This window comes from Toxotes jaculatrix, chromosome 8, assembly GCF_017976425.1.
Source record: "Toxotes jaculatrix isolate fToxJac2 chromosome 8, fToxJac2.pri, whole genome shotgun sequence".
NCBI classification, from domain to species: Eukaryota; Metazoa; Chordata; class Actinopteri; family Toxotidae; genus Toxotes; species Toxotes jaculatrix.
The window spans coordinates 597,209-618,107 of record NC_054401.1 but is presented as its reverse complement, the minus strand read 5'-3'; the positions used below and the strand labels follow the sequence as shown (position 1 = coordinate 618,107).

General features: G+C 45.6%; 3 protein-coding genes across 4 annotated transcripts; 2 read left to right on the top strand and 1 right to left on the bottom strand.

Moving 5' to 3' along the window:
- The first annotated feature begins 3,961 nt into the window (after nucleotides 1–3,961).
- Nucleotides 3,962–8,560, top strand: LOC121185406 (IgGFc-binding protein). 2 transcript variants are annotated; one of them, XM_041043463.1, is made up of 4 exons: nucleotides 3,962–4,009; nucleotides 4,569–4,667; nucleotides 5,425–6,567; nucleotides 7,241–8,560. In XM_041043463.1, the coding sequence occupies exons 2-4, from the start codon at nucleotides 4,619–4,621 to the stop codon at nucleotides 7,666–7,668; spliced, it is 1,620 nt and encodes a 539-aa protein (XP_040899397.1). In that variant the 5' UTR covers nucleotides 3,962–4,009; nucleotides 4,569–4,618; the 3' UTR covers nucleotides 7,669–8,560. The 2 variants fall into 2 exon arrangements, with proteins under 2 accessions (XP_040899397.1, XP_040899398.1); XM_041043464.1 differs by lacking the exon at nucleotides 3,962–4,009 and adding an exon at nucleotides 4,019–4,072.
- A 2,272-nt stretch (nucleotides 8,561–10,832) lies between these two features.
- On the bottom strand, nucleotides 10,833–13,238 carry si:dkey-11p23.7 (V-set and Ig domain-containing protein). The gene is made up of 3 exons (XM_041044873.1): nucleotides 13,093–13,238; nucleotides 12,020–12,409; nucleotides 10,833–11,682 (listed from the first exon to the last, which is right to left on the bottom strand). Exons 1-3 carry the CDS (start codon nucleotides 13,139–13,141, stop codon nucleotides 11,258–11,260), a joined length of 864 nt encoding a protein of 287 aa, XP_040900807.1. The 5' UTR covers nucleotides 13,142–13,238; the 3' UTR covers nucleotides 10,833–11,257.
- Nucleotides 13,239–14,151: 913 nt separating this feature from the next.
- Nucleotides 14,152–18,619, top strand: siglec15l (sialic acid binding Ig-like lectin 15, like). Its single transcript, XM_041044938.1, has 6 exons — nucleotides 14,152–14,260; nucleotides 14,698–15,066; nucleotides 16,099–16,569; nucleotides 16,766–16,801; nucleotides 17,178–17,276; nucleotides 18,127–18,619. Exons 1-6 carry the CDS (start codon nucleotides 14,209–14,211, stop codon nucleotides 18,198–18,200), a joined length of 1,101 nt encoding a protein of 366 aa, XP_040900872.1. The 5' UTR covers nucleotides 14,152–14,208; the 3' UTR covers nucleotides 18,201–18,619.
- The last annotated feature ends 2,280 nt before the right edge of the window (nucleotides 18,620–20,899 follow it).

The following is a 20,899-nucleotide window of genomic DNA, read 5'->3' as shown; positions in this document are numbered from 1 at the left end:
AATTTCCCCAGTTTGAAGGATCAATAAAGTAATAAACTTCAAGACTTTATAAAACTTTATAATGAACGAACCCCCAGAGACACAGTTTGAAATAGTTTTCAGTTTGGATTCAGATGTTAAACAGCATTAAACAGACTTATCAGTTCAATAAGAGACAAATCAGTGTTGTTAGCATGTTTCTAAAACAGTTTACTAAGCGCTTCATGTTGCTGATTTGCTGTAAAACAGTAAAACGCAGAGAGAAAGACACAATTAAAACAGTGAAAACCATGAAAACAACCAGCGGCAGAAGAAACTCTGCTAATTATCTTCAAATTACAAACGATTCCAACTCACTGATTCTGTTTATTATATTATTTTGAAAACTACTGAGGAAATCATGTTATTTACTCATATGTACACATCTGTTTACAGTGTATTGCACCTAAATAAATTAATACAAATGTTTAATGAAACAACTGTAAATTAAACTTACAGTTAAAATCCTCCTTCATTTCCTTCAGTTGCAACCTTCTAAACATTTCATGGCCAAAGGTATGTGGACAGGTAAACACTACAGTCGTATGTGACAGCTGAACATGAAGGTGCTGCTGTACCAGCCTCCACTCCTCTGGTTTAGGTTCAGGTCTGATGAAGCTCCGGCTTCACCCGGAGGATGCTGGAGGGGGTAGAGGTCGGGGAAAGGGGAATATTTACCTAAACAAAGCTTCCCTCCACCCTCGCTCCCGTGGCCTGAGTTTCCTCCACCCTCAGAATAAAAATCCTGTCTGTCTGAAGCCTGCGGCGCCCTCTGGTGTCCAGCAGCTCTCAGTTCATTCCAGCTCATGCCCATCATCATCACCGACTCTCCTGCAGCTGGTCTGAGGTCAGACCGGCAGGTGGAGGGGTCTTTGCTGGGTGGGGCTCAGCGGCAGCAGCTTCCTCAGGTGAGCCAAGACCAGGTGCTTCGTGCTGCCTGACGGCTTAGAGCGAGCCAGAGCAATGGATTCTGGGAGGTCAGGTCTGTGAGGTAGAGAGGGAAGAGAGCTGTGGTGGTGACAGGGAATCACTGGGGACGGGATATGTATCATATATATATCATTGGGTGTTACCGAGTGAGTCTGCAGTGGTGTCTGCTGTGGAGGCCGAGGACCTGCAGCCGGGGCCCAAAGGGCCGATGGGGGCACCCCGTGGCCCTTAGGTTCCAGGACAGTGCTGACAGAGAGTCTCTGTAGACCAGACCCCGACGAGACGACACGACGGGGCAGTGCTGACAGGTCACCAGCTGAAGCACAGAGACACATCGTTTACAGAGGAAGGAGGTTTCACGTTTTACTTTACAGACTGATGTCGGATCAGTTTCCTGTCAGCAGATCTCAGAGGAGCTTCCGTCTTTCAGGACACTGGATCTAAATTGAGCGTCCTGCCTGCAGGGCGGCCCCCAGGGGCCCCCGGCACCGATGCAGACCTACTTCTGCTTTAATTAGACCTCCACCTCCTCCATCAGCAGCTGCACACAGAAAGAGTCTGACTCTCAGTTTACATCTCAGCAGTTTCTATCAGTGATTCTATCACATTGATTTCTCAGCCATTCATTATTTCTGTTGGTTTGTGTCATTGTTTGGATGCAAACCGTTTGATTACAGAAGTGTTGGGATCACCACGCAGAATGACCCCTTTCAGAATAACAGTATTAGTATAGTCGTATCAGTGGATTATAGTTTTTAATGCATTTACAGTAGCTGAGGGGAAAGTGGGTAAAAGTGATTTTAAAATATAACAGATCATCATTCATGAGTTGATTATATTTTATCAATCAGAATCTGTATAAAGTAGATTATTTGTCTCTGTATTGCAGTGAAGTACAGGAAATGAAAAACCAGCTCAGAACCTGAGTAACCAGCTTCTGCAGCTTCCACCTCGTTGCTTATTAATTTTCTGTGCACTGACTCATTCAGCTCTCCTTTAACATCACTGTGCTGATGATACCTTTGTACTTTTACTTGAGTCAGATCCAGAGTATTTTTACATTCTGGTACTTTTACTTCAGTAAAGGATGCGAGTACTTCTCCCCGTCTGATTCCTGCTGTTAGATCACCTCGCTCTCAGATCAGACCCGTGGTCCTTTACATCCAACACAGATCACGTCAGAAAAAAACCCATCTAACCATTTTACAAACGTCTGAGATGAAGGAGGAGAAAAACAAAAGGCGAGTTACTCACTGAGACGAAGGTCGCCATGCTGCAGCTGTCGACTGGTGTTACTGGAGACTGAGGAGTGAAGAGTGTGAGAGTCTGAGCTCTGTGACGAACCTCCGTCTCTGTCTCCGTCTGTCCACATGTATGATGCCATCAGGAGGGCGGGGCTACATCTGCACAACGATGTCATTATTTCAGACTTCCAGTAAATTGTAATCTAGAGCCAGATTAAAGATTAGCAGACACACACACACACACACACACACACACACACTCGATTAGATAACAGCTCTGACAGTTACACAACTACAATGAGCAGAATTAACGGAGCGAGGTTCGGTGTGTGGGGATTACAGTGTGATTTCAGTCCAAGTACAAAATCACTCCGAGTACAAACATCCAAAAAGTTTTCTTACATTTTTTTATTCTGAGAACAAACTTTAAACTTTCACCTCCACGAGCCTCGGCCTTAATGTGGCCGAGGCTTCACAATCTGAAGGTTCTGGGTTTGAACAGTCCTCAGGTCAGAGTGTGGACACGCTAACATGTTAAGACTTACCAGAGTTTTAAAAAACTAATGTAGAGAGAGGCTCCTACATCTGGACTAAAACTCAACATGAGATGTATTAATCAAGGTGTATTAATTAAATGTCTAAGAGACGAGACCAAACTCATGTTGTTCTAATGGACTAATTCTCACTGTTCCCACCACACGCTCTCCTTTGCCTGTTCTGTGTCGAACCCTGTGCTGTGGAACTCCCTGCCTGAGGAACCCAGGTGAGTAAAGTCAGAACCTGTTTTTAGATCAGTCAGACGTTTCTACAGTCAGTCTGTTCTTTTTGGCTTTGACCTGTTTTTATTATTCACTGTCTCATCAGGTGGACATCAGGTCTTTGTTTGTATTTACGTCTCTGTTGTTTTATGATGTTTTTTAAAATTATGACTGTGTTTTATCTTGTTCTGTAAACACTGTGGAACTCTGTTTTCAAAAGTGCTATACAAATAAAATTGTTATTACTGTTTATTATTATTATTATTAAAAGTCACATGCATGTATTCACATTAAAGCATGAAATCTGTTTGCTGGAAAAGCTGAGATGCACGTTTCGTTTGGTGGATCTCAGATGTCAGAATCAGGATCAGTGACCTGCGACTGAAAAATCCTGTGGGAGCAAAACGCTGTGGATTCCACCATGGATGATCACCATTTACTCACACAACACCAAGACACCAGTGTCTGTATTACAATAAATGAAAACGCATTATGAACATAGAGTAAAATAAAAAAAACAAGAACATGAGCTCAGTGTTTGTGCAGCTTGAACTAATTTGACTGTCAAACTGACTCCAGATCAGACCACAGAAACAACAACACAGCCCCGGAGCAGCAGCTCAGTTCACCTGCACTTTGGTTCAGTCGTCGTTCTGCTGGGACTCGAGCAGTTACGACTTTAAATCCTCAGTAAAACTGTACAAACCTCCAGAAACAAAAAAAACTAAACTGCTTCATGTTTAAAACTCTCAGATTCTACAACCACTGCCCCCCCCCCCACCCCCCCCCACACACACCCACATCCACACCCACATCCACACAAACACCCACATCCACACACACACATCCACACACACACCCACATCCACACACACACACACCCACACACACACACACCCACCCACACACACACACACCCACACACACGAACACTGATGTGCATTTCATGCAAACATCTTCCAAATTTCCTCGTGTTTGACTGACAAATGTGTGTTTCCATATCTGAAGGTGAGCAGAAGGAAACGACTCTGGAAACGACTCGACTGCCGACTGACACAGGTGAGGCACAGATTTTACCTGAGAGATGAGAAAAGGATTTTTTGGTTTTAATGCTTGCTGCAGGTGAGACAGTGGCTTCAGGTGGGGGCTTCGCTGGCTCATATCAGACGTTTGTTTGCACTTTTGACTTCTGCACTTTCTGAAATCAACTCAACACGAGCAAAAAAATAAGACTTAGTGAAATTCTGAGATTATTTAATTCTCATGGCTCTTGAGTGCTGCTCATGTTCCTCCATTAAATCACATAATTAGTGTTTTGTGTTGTAAATTCACTTTCTGCTGTTTTCTTTAGTTTGTTCAGCCTGAAACTCATGAAAAACTCACGTATGTGTCTTTTCATTTTTAGCTCAAAGTCATTTTGGCTGAAACTAACATTTGTTTTTACGACTGAACTGTTTTAAGAAAAATGTCTGAAAGCTGAACCTGTGGAGGGAGCGTTGGATCACAGCAGCGTCTGGTGGTGTTAGCCAACCAGAGACTTAGATTCATGATAAGGTAAAAAGGTATCGCACACCTGAATCCATAAGGACTTGTTTTAACCACGATCAGTTCGTTCCAGGTGCTGGTTCTAAGCTTTAAAGACTCATCGCTGGTGATCCTGGTGTCGCCATGTGTCCTGGGCTGCTCCTGTTCCTGCTGCTGGCAGCACTGAACTCAGGTAAAACACGGTGAAAACAGGTGTGTAGTTCTGAAAGACCCTTCTGTTGGAGCCAATGACAGGAACACAGCTGGTTTATTACACATCTGTTTGGTCTACATCATTTGGTTAATCAGAATTTCTTTAGAAAGTTGGACCAGTGAAACTGAATGTGAGCTATGACACAGCCTCCGTCCTGCGTGTCGTGGTTCTGGTCTGGTGTTCGCGTTGAGGTGCCCCCCTGGTGTCCAGTATAACTGCACAGAGCAGAGAACCACAGATTGTCCAGCAGCATCTTTGAGTTACCCTTAAGTTTATATAACAGCCAAACAAGCGCTTTGTTCAACGTTGTCTCACAGTGACGGCGTGAGGAACAGAAAACATTGGAATTCAGTCGTCATTCATTCAGGTTGCTGCTCGCTGACCTGAGCTCTCGTCCCAGTGAGCGCGGATGTTTCAGGGACGTTTCCAAACTGTGGGTGCACAGTATTTACAAAGACTGGAAGGTTTCACTTATTTCTCCTCTCCCTTGTTCCACAAAGTCTTCTCTTCTTCCACTGTACCTGCATTTAAGTACGAGTAGGAACGTGTCAGTAGTAAATGTTGAGCTTCATGGAGTGTGAACCTGTTCCTCCTCCTCTTCCTCCTTCTTCCTCCTTATGGCTTCTAATGAACATGAAATGAAACTGTTGAATGAAAATGTTGCTGCAATTTTCCTTTTTCAAAAATATGACTGAAAGTTTGAGTTTTTTCTTTAGCCGATTTTTTTCTTCTCCAGAATCCACTGCCAAACTACCGGAGGACAGCACTGGTACCAAATTCATTGCAGCTTTTCCTGAGAACATCGCTTATTATTATCCTGTCCAGCCCGAAAACAAGATCCAAATCACCGCCTTGTATGATAACACAAATGTCACCATCCAGATGCATACCTTCAACCCCACAACAGAGACAATGCGGGCCGGACAGTCTAAGGACTTTGTTCTTCATTCAAGAATGGAGCTCAGGAAGAGCCAAATCTCCAACAAAACTCTTGTAATCACCAGCAACCACAACATCATTGTCCGCGCCATCAGCCTCAAACACAACAGTGTGCAGTCTGCTCTGCTTATACCTACTGACAAACTGGGCAAAGAGTACCTCATCCCACCAACACCCCGAATCCCAGGAACCACTGACCAAGTCACCTTAGATGTAACGGAGAGAAGCCCATTCAAGCTTATTATCATCAGTGCAGAACAAGGAACCACAGTAACTATTGAAGGTGCAAAGACTGAAAACGTTCAGCTTGAGTCCCATCAGCTTACTCAGATCTGGATAAACGAAAGTGATAAACTGCGAGCTATAAAAGCCGACCAGCCGGTCGCGGTTCTCTTTGCTCACTCTTGCGCCATCCGGAGCGAATGTACCTGTGGGCTGCTGTACACCATGCTGCTGCCCGCCAAAGAAGAGAAGTCGAAGTTCTTCATTCCTCCTGTTCTGGTCAGAGATGTTTATGCTGAAACGTTTCTCCTTCTGTCAGAGAAGGAGTCCACTGAAATAATGGCCTTTAACTCAACCGTGCCGCTGGTCAAGACCGCCAACTCAGCCATCCTCTACCGCCCGGGCTTACTCCTCACGCTGATCCCAGAGACGGACTTTGCCTCCTGCTTTTTCGTCAGCCCAGTCTTTACAGTGGAGACCTCGGCTGTGATCATAGTCCACAAGAATTTCACTGATGGGGTTCGTATTGGAAACAGTCCTCCGATGAATCCAGACTGGCAGGAGCTGAAAGACACCATGTACGTCTCAACAGAAATAAAGCTGGAGCAGAACAAGAATTTCATCTGGCACACGTCCTCCAAAATGGCTGTCTACATTATAGAAAAGAATGGAAGTGCTCTGTTTGGGAACCCAGCACCCATCATCAGTACAAGCCCAGGTATGGACCTGCACCTGCACTGTCAGGGTTTAAGCCATGAGACTACAAAGAATTCAATTCAGTGACAAACATGAAAGCCTCCAATAAAGTGAGCTCATGCAGAAGATTACAAAAATACAAACAACCACAAAGAGTCATGAACCACCACAGATACAAAACCACCACAACAATCCAACAATCCACCCAACAATCTAAACCTGGTCAAAGATAAGCAGCAGAAACTTGATGGATGAATTAACCAGCTAAAAAAATTAAACAATTAATTTGTTTATTTAGGTCTTTGCTAAAACTTGTTTACAGCTGGTCATAAAAAACATTCAAGCCTTTTTTTTTGGAGGGAACCAGATTTACAGCTGAAATGATGATTGTCACAGGCAGGTTTCATCAGCTGGAGCTAATTAAGCTAATGTTAGCTAATTAAGCTATCGTTAGCTCCATGAGTTGCTCGAATGACAGTTTACATGTTTCCATCTGAATCTGCTGAGAAGCCTATGTCTAGTTATGGTGGCTAAGTCCTGGTTGTCATGCTGTTTGGCATGTTGTTGTAACTAGGCCTTCACAGAATGATGGGAAACAGCCCACCAGCACAAACCGCAGTGAAACCACTGATTTCCTGTCAAAACTAAACTCATTTCATTTGCTCTCCTTCTGTTTCACCTGCACTGCCCTACAGATTTTAGAGGCTGTGCCGTGACACCAGAGGTTGTAAAAATCGGAGAAGTGGCTCAAGGCTGGCGTGAATCTCTGCAGTACTGCAAAAACATGAGCCTGGACCTGGTCAGCATCTCCGACGCACAACTTGGGGCCCAAATCTATGAAAAAATTACCCAGGTCAAGAACAACGGCGTGGAGGAGGTGTGGATTGGCATGCGTCGGAGCTCCCTGACTGGGAACTGGTACTGGCTAAACAACAGTCCAGTCAGCGAAACCAACTGGGAGGGGGGTGAGCCCAGCAAGGATAATGGCCAGTGTGCCATCATGAGTCTGAAAACAGGCAAGAACTTTGGCTGGAGTGACGAAGACTGCTGTAAGGCTGCCCACCCTGTCTGCTACAAAAACGTTTCCATCTTTTCCCTGTGCTGTGAGAATCCAACAGGGTGACTACGGTTAACGGGCGGGAAAACAGGAAACACCACCGGAAAACTGTCAGCCAGATACAAACCACAACGTAGATTCTCAGAACTGATGTTTTGGTTATTTAGTTAATTCGTCTAGCTGTGCTGTAGTGGCCATGTCCTGATATTATCAATGTTATTAGAATAAGTGGTGAAGCTGATTCAGTGCTGTCACAGTTCAGATTAGTTAGATTAGTGCAGGGAGACCTGCAGACTGCACCCGGCCTCTCTGAGTTCTGTTAGTCGTGTAGTTTGATGAGGTTTGTGCGTTTACTCATTCCTGAGAAAGACATCACGAGTCAAAAGGGAGAATTTTGCATTAATTACAAGAATACAGAAACAGAACACAATTCCTTCATCCGTCTTCATCCGTCTTCAGAGACTGTATTTGGACACAGCCAGTCCAATAAGGTGTCCCCTGATAAAAAGCAACCCCACAGGTCATTGGTGTGAGCAGCTTATTATCACTTACAGCTACGTTTTATTGTGAAGTGACATCTAGTGGTCGTGTGAGACGCATCAGTCAAAATCCCAAAAACAACATGTTCACGCTCCAGTGCCAAACATCAGGGACAGAAAATGACTGCTCACAGTTTGTTCTTTCACCAAAGAGACGTCGCTTTAACCGTACGAACATAGATCACATCTGCATTTATCTCTCTGACAGATGTTAGACTGACTCCATGTTTAACAGGAGCCTGTGCACAGCCCCACTGTTCAGACATAACGTTTGTGATTAAGGCAAAATTCTACTCAGTAAAACTTAGATATATGATATGAATTAACAAATGATTGTGTGTGGTCATAGAGTCTGTGATCGGATCTGATGTGTAGATAGAAGAGAGTTTAATCTGTCATGTTACTGACTGTGCATTAAATCACAATAATGTTAATGATAATGTTTGACACTCGACTCCTGTTGTTTATTTCCCTTCAATGAACATTATGTATATTTACATCCAGTTGTGCTCTGAAGTGTGACATATGTGTGACAGGTGGCCAGTCAGTCGCAGGGCCGACACACAAAGACAGACAACCACTCACACACACACTCACACACACACTCACACCCAGGGGCAATGTAGAGCAGCCACTCAACCTAAAGTGCATGTTTTTGGGATCGTGGGAGGAAACCCACTCCACACAGAAAAGCTCAGACCGGGGTTCGAACACCCTCTTACTGTGACAGTGCTAACCACTGCAACACTGTGCCGCCCTGATAAGAAAACATATTGAATAAAATCATGTCTATATATATATAATATCTAAAGTGACAAAGTGAGTAACTCTCTATTTCACACGGTTGTAATTTCAAAATCATTTATATTTAATTTTCAGAGATTTCCTGGAAATAACTAATCTGGTGCAAATGTCCAATTCAACCAAACATACCAAAAACATGACGTTCAAGTTTTAAATAGTGAATTAATAATGAATTAATATTTACTACAGTTTAGTTGGTGTGTTGTTTTTAAAATCTGTTTTACCACATTACACAGTTCTCATGAAACTTAATGGAAAGTACATGAAACTTTGCTGTCAGCCCGGCTGGGGTTTCAGTTCTTTCGTTTTCTCTTTCTCTCCGTCTCTCTGTCTTTCTGTGTGCACGTGTCAGTATGTTTGTGTGGGTGTGTCATAGACTATATAAAACATGGACGTAGCACCCGTGACGTCACCCGTTGGTTTCGGGGAGTCGGTTCTGTGACCAAACCATGGGCATTGGAGCTGCGCCATCTTGGATTTTAGTGGGACTGTACTTTCCATATTTGGCGGAGAGGCGGTTACTCTAAGGGTCAGCCGGCCGAGAACCAGGCCACTCAGCTTGGAGCAACCGAGCTAGCCTAAGGCTAATCAGCTAGGCTAACAAGCTAAGTGGAAGCTACACGCAGCTACATCCACCTACATCCACCACACGACAGTCCCCGAATCCGACCCGACTAACTCGACCCCGTACGACCGCGACACAGAGCGAGCGCTCATCATTATTCTATTCTATTAAAACGTTAAAAACACTATTGTTAAGTATAAATAATAATAGTGATAATAATAATAATAAATTGTTTAATATTTAATATTTACCGGCTTTCACCGCTGCCTCCATCCACTTACAGTTAAAGCAGCACACAAACAGCAGCAGCCGCTCACCGACGGAGCTGCCCTGTCCATGCAATGTCGGACTTTGAGACGAAATAAAATTGTAGCCTAGTATTCACACAAGAAACGGACTCTGAGAGCACGGAACACACCGCAGCAGCGTTCCTAACATTAGCTGCTCCGGTCCTCTATCTGTATCAGCAGCGACCAGAAATCGGCAATGAAGTCATAAGCTAGCGGCAAAATATGCTAATACATGCTAATTAATGCAAACATCCAGGTAAAATAGTGAAAATTTTACTTACCGAAAAAACTGCCACACAGACTCCTTCGACGGTCGGTTAGTACAGTCTACACTACAACAAGCCATACTGTCACAGAAACCTATCCGAACATTGGCAAACAAACACGGACACTGCAGACCCTGACAACCGCTGGATGTAGCCGCCTAGCCCAGCCGATGCTTTAGCAAAGAGCTAACTGCCAGCGCCTGTCTATAGAGCTGTCCCCCCCAGCCTGCCCGGCTGTAAATATGTTTTTTTAGGCTGTAAAGTTGCCTATTTTAACATGGGGGTCAATGGAGAATTGCTCACTTCTGGAGCCAACCCTCAGCGGCAGCCGAGGAGCTGCAGCTTTTTGAACGCGGAAGTGATCCTCACTGCTGAAACCTACAACTGTGTTTTCAGGTAGTGGATTCCGGCCCCCCCCCCCCTGCTCCCTCCTCCTGATCCCTCCTCCTGATCAGGATGATTGCGCTCACCTGTGCGCAATCAGTCTCGTCACAGTATATGAGGGTCGGCGTTCCTGTCCTGTTCCTGTTCTCTGTGCTCCTCATGATTTACCTTTTGTGGATTTACCGAACCCGGCTCTGCTTATCCTCTGCAGTCTCCTCCGGTTTCCCCTCCCGTGTCTCCACTACACCGCTTCAGCTGACTCCGCCGCGCCTTATTTACAATCATTTCTACTCATATAATCATTTATTGCACATTACACTCGTCCCTCTTTTTCCCAACAGTTCATGTCTTTGTTTTAGAAAAACTAAATCTTATCGGAGTTTTCATCAGAACTTTATTGCTTGTTCATCAGGACAAAATGGCGTCTGAAACTGTAAAATCGAGCTTTTGTCGTTTAGCATTTCTGAGCTTTGAGCAAACATTTAATACATTTTAAGAAATGATTTATACTGTAGCTGGAAGTGTTTAATAATGCACTATTTCTCAGTCAATTCTAACATATTTTGTGTTCTATAGAATATTATGATCATATATTACAGTGCTTTACTCTGCTGTCACTGATGCTGTGATTATACAGAACCTCCTCTGATTAACAATCTGACTCCTCTGAGTTAGAGCTGGAAACATACACATTAACAAGCACTGAGATCAGAGTCCATCTTTATTTTAATTAAAAATAAAGATGTTTGATGCTAAATAACTTACTTATAAAGTGTTGCTTAAAGTACAGACATTAAATCAGAGCAGTTACTTCCACGAGCAGCTGAGTCCCTGCAGAGCTCCTCCCTGCACCATCCACACTCCCAGCCCCACCATCAGGATGACCTTTGCCCCCAGAGACACTGACAGGAGGAGCAGAAGAGGAGGAGATGCCCCTGCCACAGACAGCGGGGGTCGGGGGGGCAGGACGTACAGGGTGGCCTGCTCTTTGCCCAGCGGGTTGGAGGCGCTGCAGGTGTACTGCTGGCCCGGCTCCACGTCCCTCAGCTGGCTGACGGTGTGGTAGTGAGCCGCGGTGCCCTGAGCCAGCGGGCCGACCTCTGAACCCTCCAGCAGGTCGTCCGGGCCGAGCCACTGGACGTCCGGCAGCGGGGAGCCCTGGACCCGACACAGGGCTCTGTAACCGGACTGCTCACTGCCCTCCACTGACAGAGCCAGGATCTTTGGAGGAGCTGCAGCACAGACAGAAAGAAGGAAAACAGATGAGTGAACTGAAGTGCCACAGTCGCCCTCTGCTGGCAAGGATGGATTATCAAGACCATGATTTGATTAGACTGGATTAGGTCGAAATTTGCACCACTGAAGTAGAACATTGACTCTGACAGGTCCTCTGGACTCAAAGACCCAGACCCACACTGCTTCAGTTTATGTGAGGCTGCAACCAACAGTTATTCTCATTATTCATTATTTCATCATCTGTTCACTGAGTGTAATACATGTTGTATTATTATTCCCTAAAGCCCAGGTCAGTGTATTCAAACATGTCTGCTGGCAGCTTCAGAACCTCACCCTCCACTCTCAGTCTGGTTCCCATCTTGTCCTCGAAGCTGATGTGTTCTCGTCCCTGAACTTCCACTCTGCAGTAGTAGCGTCCGCTGTCCTGCAGGGTGGCGCTGCTGATGCGCAGTGACAGGTCGTGCTCCCTCGGGTTGCCCTCCAGCCGGTAGCGCTGGTCCTGCTGGGGCCCCGGCTCGCAGGTGGGGGCCCCCGGCCGGCTGGTGCAGCGGTATAGGACGGTGGCGCCCTGACCGTGACCCAGACGCCACAACACCTGCAGGGAGGAATGCTGGGAGTGCTGCGGGTGGCTGAAGGTGCAGGGCAGCACCACCGGGTAACCCTCGATGGCTCGTACCTCCGGCTGCAGGTTCATGGACCAGCCGTCGTCTCCGGAGCCGAGGACTGGGGGGAGGAGGAACAGTCTCACATTCTATCTCAGTTTTATTCTGAGTCTGCAGGCATGCTAACTCTGTCACAGTGATGCTTCGATGCTAAATGCTAAGTCATTAGCACTTCATTAGAACTAAACACAGCGTACAGCCGAGGCTGATGGGAACATCTGTTGGTTCTGCAGGTATTTGGTCATAAAGCACAGTACTGGACACTTTAAAAGGTGACCTGAGGATGGCGCTAGAGAAAAAGTCAGAGGATCATCAGAGTTTTTCCAGTTCATCCTGAGGGGAACATGAACGTCTGAACCACATTTCATCACAGTCCAACAGCTGTGGAGGAGTTTCAACAAACCAACAAACTGCTAGCATGGCTAACAACCTGCCTATGGTAATTATCTATGTACTCACACTACACACAGGTGGGCGACACATTAAAGATTAAATGAATCGATATACTGACGTCTTCAAATGGCTCATTCAAAGATTCAAGTCACTTTCACAGAAGAAAAAAAATCTTCACATGTGAGAAGCTGGAGCCAAAGAAAGAATCTACAAAGCGTAGGAGGCGACTTCTGTGTGTCGAGCCACAGAAAGACAAATGACATCTGAGCCGTAACGATGGAAATTAAGAGTGTGTGTGTGTGTGTGTGTGTGTGTGTGTGTGTCTGTGTCTGTGTGTGTAGATCAGCTCACCTCCTATAACAGAAAACAGCAAAGTGCTGCAGACCAAGCAGACGTCCATCCTGAGACGAGACTGAGGAAACTGCACATCAAGGTATGATGTGAGTGTGTGAGTGTGTGTGACTCAGGACCACGAGACACAGCACTGCGTGTGTGTTATTTCCCATTCTTCCATTTATATTTGCTCCATGTGTATTTTTCATCATTAGATCAGTTGTGTGGTTTACAACGCAGCGGCTCTGCTCTGTGTGTGTGTGTGTGTGTGTGTGTGTGTCCGTCTCCTACACCTTTTACACACTGATGCAACATCTGCTAAACACACAACCTTTCACCCTTTTCAGCTCGGCTCCTTTTCTTTGTGAGTGATTTTAGTTCACGCTGGTGTTTGTGTGTTGGTGAAATGTGTTTTTTCGCTGCCGTTTTCTCTGACTGGAGACAAAGAACGTGACTTTAACCTTTTAAAAACAGGAAGGACACAGCTGAGAGCTGAACGCTTCATTTACACAGAAAAACAAAATAAGAACTAAAAAAATGAAATCTGAATTTCTGAACATCAGGATGTAAAATCAGTGGTTCAGGCCTGTTTTTCAGAGTAACTCTGTCAAGCGTCTTTCTCAACATCCTGACCCCGTTCGTGCTCTCCACATGATGAACCCTTTAGATTTGAATGACCACATGAGTCATTTCCTGTAGCGCCACCCTCAGGACAAACCCTCCATTTTACTGGTCAGTTTCTAAGAACAGACAGATCATCAGGATTTGGTTTGTCCTGGTTCATCGTCACCGCTCTCACAGCGCCGTGTTCGGCCACAGCAGGCAGATGTTTTCAGAGAAACAGCTGTAAACAGCCACTGTCCACAACCTGCTGAGCAGCAGACAACAGACACACACAGAGACATAGAGCTCAGACATCAAGGACACAAAAACAACAAAATACAGCCAGACAAGATCCAGAGCCAGCACTTGGTGGGTCTGTGTTGTGTCCTCCTTTACTTCTACTTCTTTAAAGCTGGCAGGAAACACTGTGTTTCACATGACACATTTCACTCTGCTTCCTCAACTGCTGTTTTAGGACTGAAGGTCTGAAAACCTGGTTTCTCTTCATTTGATGCTACAAGTAACCTGAGGATGTGGCAGCGGACTCAGTCTCTCTGTCTTATTCTGTCCGTGACCATCACAGGTAAGAGTCTTTTTTCATGATGAGGCTGTAACATCTGGTTTGTTGTTAGTGTTAAAGGAACAGTGAGTCTGTACGGGGGGCTGGGGCTGGGGGTGTGGGTGTGGGTGTGGGTGGTGATGGGGGTGGTGTTTGTACAAAATGTTTTGGAGAAACTGAAATGTTGACCTGATGGTGCCACTAGACGAAAAGTCAGAGGATCATCCCCAGGAGAACATGAACATCTGAACCAAAGCTCACAGAGAGAGAGGACTGAGTCTGGACCAGTGGACCCACAGGCATAAACGTCCTGCAGTGCTGTCTCACGGTCGCAGTTTCCAAAGGCAGAGTCACAGAGTCAGAAACACTAAAATAAAATGGAGGACAGAAAATGTAGCGTATGATTTCAGATCCAGCTAAAATCTTTTAGAATCATGCTCCGCGATGATATCCCTCTCCAGGGTCTCTCTCAGTTTCTTGGAACATGGTGGTCTCTCCAGTGGTCACTGTCTCCAGAGGAGAGGACGCCGTCCTCAGCTGCTCCTTCACTCATCCCAGGCAGCGGGACTACTCAGGGCTCATCGCCGTTAAGTGGCTGGCTAGAGAACGAAACGCTTCGCCATTCCTCGCGTGTTCGGTCCGAAATGACTCGATGGAGGGTGGCAGCTGTTCATCCTCTGCACTGAAACATTCCCTGGATGGAGATCCTCGGCGGGGGGAGCTGTCCCTTCTCATCAGGAAGGTACAGCTGAATGATGAAGGTGTATACTTCTGTCGAGTGGAGCTGGACAACCGCTATGACCAGAAAAGGACAGAGCTCCGTGTCACAGGTGAGATTCTCCGCAGGGTCCTTTCACACCTTGTGCTTTTTGGCCTGCAGTGTTTCCTCGGCTTGGATCTCATCGTCCAATCACTTGCTGGAAGCAAGAATTATATATATATAAAATTTTGTGTTGTTTTATTATTAAGACAAAAAAAAGTCTGAAATTTTATGCGTCCTCCAAGGGGGCGTGCATTTATGAGTTTGATTGACAGTGGAGACAAATGATTTGATTGGCTGTATTGAAGTACCAATGATCCTTTCTGTACGGTGGCCCAGAAAGGCCACGCAAATGCAAACGTTGCAACACAAATGCAAAAGCCTCACAACAGAAGTTGTTACCTTCTGGATACGAAGTGGAAGATGAAACTTACAATTATTGCTGCCATTATGTGATTGTCACAAATGAGTGATGCTAATAATTACCTTTATCTTTTAATATTTATGTTCTCTACCGTTTAACTTTGGACTGCTATGAAGCTAACTTCGTGGCAATGTTAGCTAACGTCAAGTTAGCTTAAGTATAAGTAAGTATCTTTTGCTGTGAGGCTTTTGCGTTTGTGTTGTGACGTTTGGGTTTGCGTGGCCTTTCTGGGCCACCGTATTTCTGCGCTGATTATAATCCAACAACAGTGAGCGTAAAAAAAACTCTTCAGTATCAGTTCTTCCAAAATAAAATGTCATCAGCAAAGACAGACACGTTATAGGTGTGATATGAAATATAAACAGTACAAATATAAAACAAGACAAACACAAGTAAAAAACATCTGGTGTGTATAAAAACACTTTGGGGGGCTGAAGGCGCTAAAAGCTTGTAAATCTTCCAGGTGATTTTTGTGTTAAAGCTTTTTTCTTCCTTCATTCAGCTGCAGGTGAAATCTGCTGTTTGACAAAGACTCAGCTCAGAAAAGTTTGGTTCCTTCTTCTAAATTTTGTTGTTTAATTCTCTAAAATGTCCAAATAACAAATAATCTGATCAAAAAAAACAGAGAATCCAAACACACATTTTAACAGACACTCGGTTCTGCTGGCCTGTTTGCAGCTGAACCTCAGATCCTGAGTCTCTCTGTGGTGGAGACGTCCTCTGACAGCGCCCCCCGGAGGCTGCAGTGTGAGGTGGAGGGCCACCCACTGCCCAAGACTGTCTGGCTGTCGGCCTCCAGGAGACTGATAGACGACCGGGGCCGGACCGATCAGTCCGGTCCGTACCGACAGATCAGCTCTGTGCCGTACCTGGAGGAGGAGGTGTTGACCTGCAGGGCGGAGAACACGGTGGGCCAAGCAGAGAGGACGTATCCACCCAGTCCACCCAGTCCACCCAGTCCATCCAGTCCACCCAGTAATACTCTGATGATAACACTGGTGGTGTGTGGCCTCATCCTGCTGCTGCTGCTGCTGTCTGCTGGAGTCACTGTTGGCTGCCTGAGGAGCAGAGGTGAGCTGCTGCCAGAGAACATGGTAAAGCCACAGCTGTGTGGTGGAGCAGAAGAAGGAAGCAGCATCGCTGATACAGGTGAGTCAGATGGAGCTGTGTCAGGTGCTCGTGTGAGAGGAAACACTGAAATCAGAGCATCACTGCCGTGTTGGAACCTCTGTCTCCATCACCTTCAGTCCAGCTGGGATTTTAATTCAGCTTCACAGTGTCAGGTTACTGTGGAACGATCAGCTGCTTCAGGTTTTGGGTTTTAACATCTTTCTTTTCTCCTCAGCTCGAGACGACGCTTCCCCTGTTTACTCTGCTGTGGGTAAGTGCTTCGTCTTTTCCAGGTAAAGTTTCACATCTGCAACTGGTATCGACAGGAGAAGGACTGTGAAGTCAGATCTGAAACCAAGAGTCCGTTTGTTCTGTTTTATTAAACGTTGGATTAAACCAAACCAATCCTAACAACACATTCACAAAAAAAAACAAGCCAACGTTCAACAAGTTTCCCGAACAGAAACTGTGACAATACTAAACCTGAAACTACAAAAAAAGCAGAACAGAACCAGTTCTTCTCTGACATCAAGCTCATTCTAAAGTCCTCTGAGAGATTTTGATAGTGGAAGGGGCAAAGTGAGTAAAATAAAACTGAAAGGAGTTGAAAAACGTGCTGTTGTGTGTTTTGTTGTGTGTCTGTGAAGGGAAGAGACGTGGACTGCGAGCCTCTGTCCCTCCGGCCGGCGCTGACACTGACGTTCATGTGTTTTACACAGCCGTCACACTGACCAGCTCCACCACCTGTGAGTCCACTTATCTTATTAAGCTGACAATTGAATCTGGGAGTTAGTCCACTCGGAGACACCTGTCCCTCGCTCAGGCGTCCTCCAAATCTTCCTCTGCTGATTGTTGTCTGTTCTCTGCTGAAGGTTCTTTGTATGTGTGTCTCGGAGCAGAGGCCAGAACCAAACTGTTGTCCTGAGTGGACACATCACTTTCTGGGCCTCAGTGCGACGCTGTTCCAGCATCTGAGGCAGTAAATAGGCGGATCAGTGCGAAGCCTCTGGTCTAATGAGATGCTGTTTTTTCCTGTAGCTCCACCTGCTCGTTTCACACAGCAGCACGTATGTTGGGTAACACCGTGTGACTGTGGACCAGAGGGGGAGGACAAACTGGCACTAGTTTATTACTCAGCTGCTCCTGCACAGAGCTGCCTCCCCAGTAGACCCACACCACCATCTACTGGGGACATAGTGTAACTACCTTAGAGGTAGATAATGAAGGGTGTAAAATCACGGATGTTACCTGTAACAAATATCTCAACATGTTTAAAACATTTGGAAGAAACAGAGACTGAAGTCCAGTTTGTCTTCTGAGACTCAGAGGAGACTCCACACATCAGCTCACTCATTACTGTTTTCTTTAAAAGATTCAGTTCAGAATCAATCAATCAATCAATCCATTGTCCTCTCACTCTAAAAACATAATATCAGTGTGGTTTGTGTGTTTGTGGGACAAAGTGTTAGTGTCCTCCATGGTTTTGTCCTCAGTGCCCAGAGACAGTTCACAGGGAGACTTAAAGCCAGAACTCGCTCTCAGGTGTAACCATCACAAACTTCAATCATCCACTCTCTGCTTCTTATTTGTCTGCAGCTCGGACCGAGCCTGCTCCGCTGTACGAGAACGCTGAGTGGAATCAACCCGAGCGAACAAAGTTTACACTCTGATGCTGTAACTGAGCCACTGTGAAGGGAACAGTGTGAGAAGTTAGAGGGAAACAGCGTCACGTTGGAGGAGAGACATGCCTCTTCCTGTTTCCCCTTTAATGCTTCAAAAACTTCTAAAAGAGGAACCAGTGAACATGTTTTTCCTTCTGCTGAGTATCTGACGAAGCAGCTCGAATATTTCACCATCACTGCACCAGCATCATACAGTTTGTTGTATTTATGACAAATGTTTGAAACTATTTCCTTCTCTTGTCTTGTTGCATGTTCACAGTCCCTCTGGTCTATTTTCTGAGGCCTGTTCAGTAATCCATCCATCCACAGGTCCTCACGTTCACTGATGAATTATACTGCTTTTGAATTTTTGTGATATGCATATACATTTAACAGCTGGGAAAACAAAAATGAGATAAAAGTGTCAATAAATGTACTAAATAAAAGATTGTACCTCTTATTGTTAAATGACTTTCTGTTTGCTAATGAAAGGTCAGGAAGAAACGGGAGGAAACGGGAGGAAACAGGAAGAAACGGGAGGAAACAGGAAGAAACGGAAGGAAATGGGAAGAAACAGGAAGAAACGGGAAGAAACGGGAAGAAACAGGAAGAAACGGGAAGAAACGGGAAGAAACGGGAGGAAACGGGAGGAAACAGGAAGAAACGGGAAGAAACGGGAAGAAACGGGAAGAAACGGGAAGAAAGGAATAAACAGCGGTGGATAGAAACATTTAATACTCTGTCCACAGCTGACTGAACGCAGCAGCTCAGTGGCAGCTTCAGCGCGTTCTTCCAGCCTCAGCTTTGGGAGTTCAGCTGCTGCGTGGATTTACTTTCTCCATTTTTTTTTTTTTTTTTGTGTCTGCCCTGTGAAGGTTTAACCCAGCCCGTCCGATGGCTTCTACCTCGACTGAACGTCTGTTTCCTGGAGTAGTTTCTCAGATGCAACATGAGCTAAACATGGTGCTTAAAAAACCCCAAAACCCTCTGTGGTTTGGTGAGAGCGGCTGCTGCCTGTGGTGCATCTGAGGCTTTCGTTGTGGCTCGCTCGCCTGAACGACACACACTCAGGTGGATTGTCCACGCCCCGTGTGTCCTCAGGTCAGTTTGGTCCCGCAGGTTCAGTCCAGATGTGTCTGAAGCTTTTGGTCCAGAAACTGCTGCAGGTTTCAGCTTCGCTTCCTGCTGCTGATGAATGTGTGACCGTGTGTGTGTTTCTATCTGTTGGAGTGTGTTTAACCACTTTGTGGCCACAGGATGTGGTTGAAAGTGTGAAGCATTCTCGTTACATCTCCATGGTAACAGGAGAAATACCTGCTGTGGTCTCTGCTGTTGCTCCTCAGGAATGTGTTTCAAACGTCCTGTTGCTCTTTCAGCTTTTCACTAACTCAGCACGTCCTGTGACAAACGTTCAGTCACACGATGATCAGTGATTCCTTTTACATTCTTTTTGTTGGTAAAACTTTTGTGCTGAAAAGCTGCTGGGGCAGTTTACCAGATGTTAGTCTTCATCCTTAAAGTCTGACGCTCGTAAAGTGAGAAACACTGTTTAACAACACCTGCAGGAAAACACACGTCTCACCTTTGTGTGGAGTTTTTTAGTTTCTAATTTTAACAAATTTCTTTCTCTGCCCACAATTTATTTATTTTCTTGTGATTTGCGCTGAAGCTGCTGAGAAACATCTGGTTTCAGCCTGTGTATTTCTGTAAATACCATGTGAAATGACAGTAAAGAAATCTTTGAGTGTGAAATGAGCCACTGCAGTTCTCAGCTAGCAGTTTCCAGCCTCAGGGGGCAGTACTGAGCCTGTTAGACCAGACGCCCGACAGAAGGGTGGGGTTCAGATGCTCAGACACTTTTTGGTTTAATTAGAGAAAAGTCTTCAGGGATGCAGCCTGTAAAAAGGGCCCTGCTGCAGTCGCCCACTTTGCCCCATTGTCTGTTTTTGTGCGTCTCCTCTTGGTTTTTCTGAAGCTGCAGTTTAAATTATTCATCAGAGCTGTGAGAGCATTTTAGTTTTCAGGAGGCTGATCCAGATACGAGGCTGGTGACTCACTGTTCTCCTGTGAAGATTTAACACGATGAGCTGTACATTCAGCCGGGATGGAAGTGACGAGTGACAGATCACAGATGCTTCTGGAAAAGGAAGATCAACGCTTCTTTAAACCACAGAGCTGTGATGGATCTTTCTGAGGGTTCAACACTCAGCAGGCGAAGATCTGATCAAGCTCAGCTGAGCTCGAGCCTCTGCTCTGTGACGTTCATTAACCCTGAGAAAGGTGTTTGATCCTCACTGCCCAGGGCGGGGTTGGAGGGGTGGCTGGTGCTGCGACCACAAAACAACACAAAACAACCACAAAGACACACAAAACAACCATGTTACCTTTTAACCATGTGATGTTAAATGACAGACAAGGACTGAAACTCTCAGTGTGGGGTCTCGATCTGATGTAGGAGGAGTGTGTGTTCAGAGTGTGTGTGTTCAGAGTGTGTGTGTTCGGTGTGTGTGTTCAGTGTGTGTGGTACCGTCCTGACTGCAGCTCTGTGTTCTCACCACTGATCAGAGAACAGTTGTGTGTTTGGATGTTGCTGTTGGAGCTTTCACACTCAGCACTGCTGCTGCTGCTGCTGCTGCTGCAGTGTTTCCTGACAGGGACCACACCTCCCAACACACACACACACACACACACACACACACACACACACA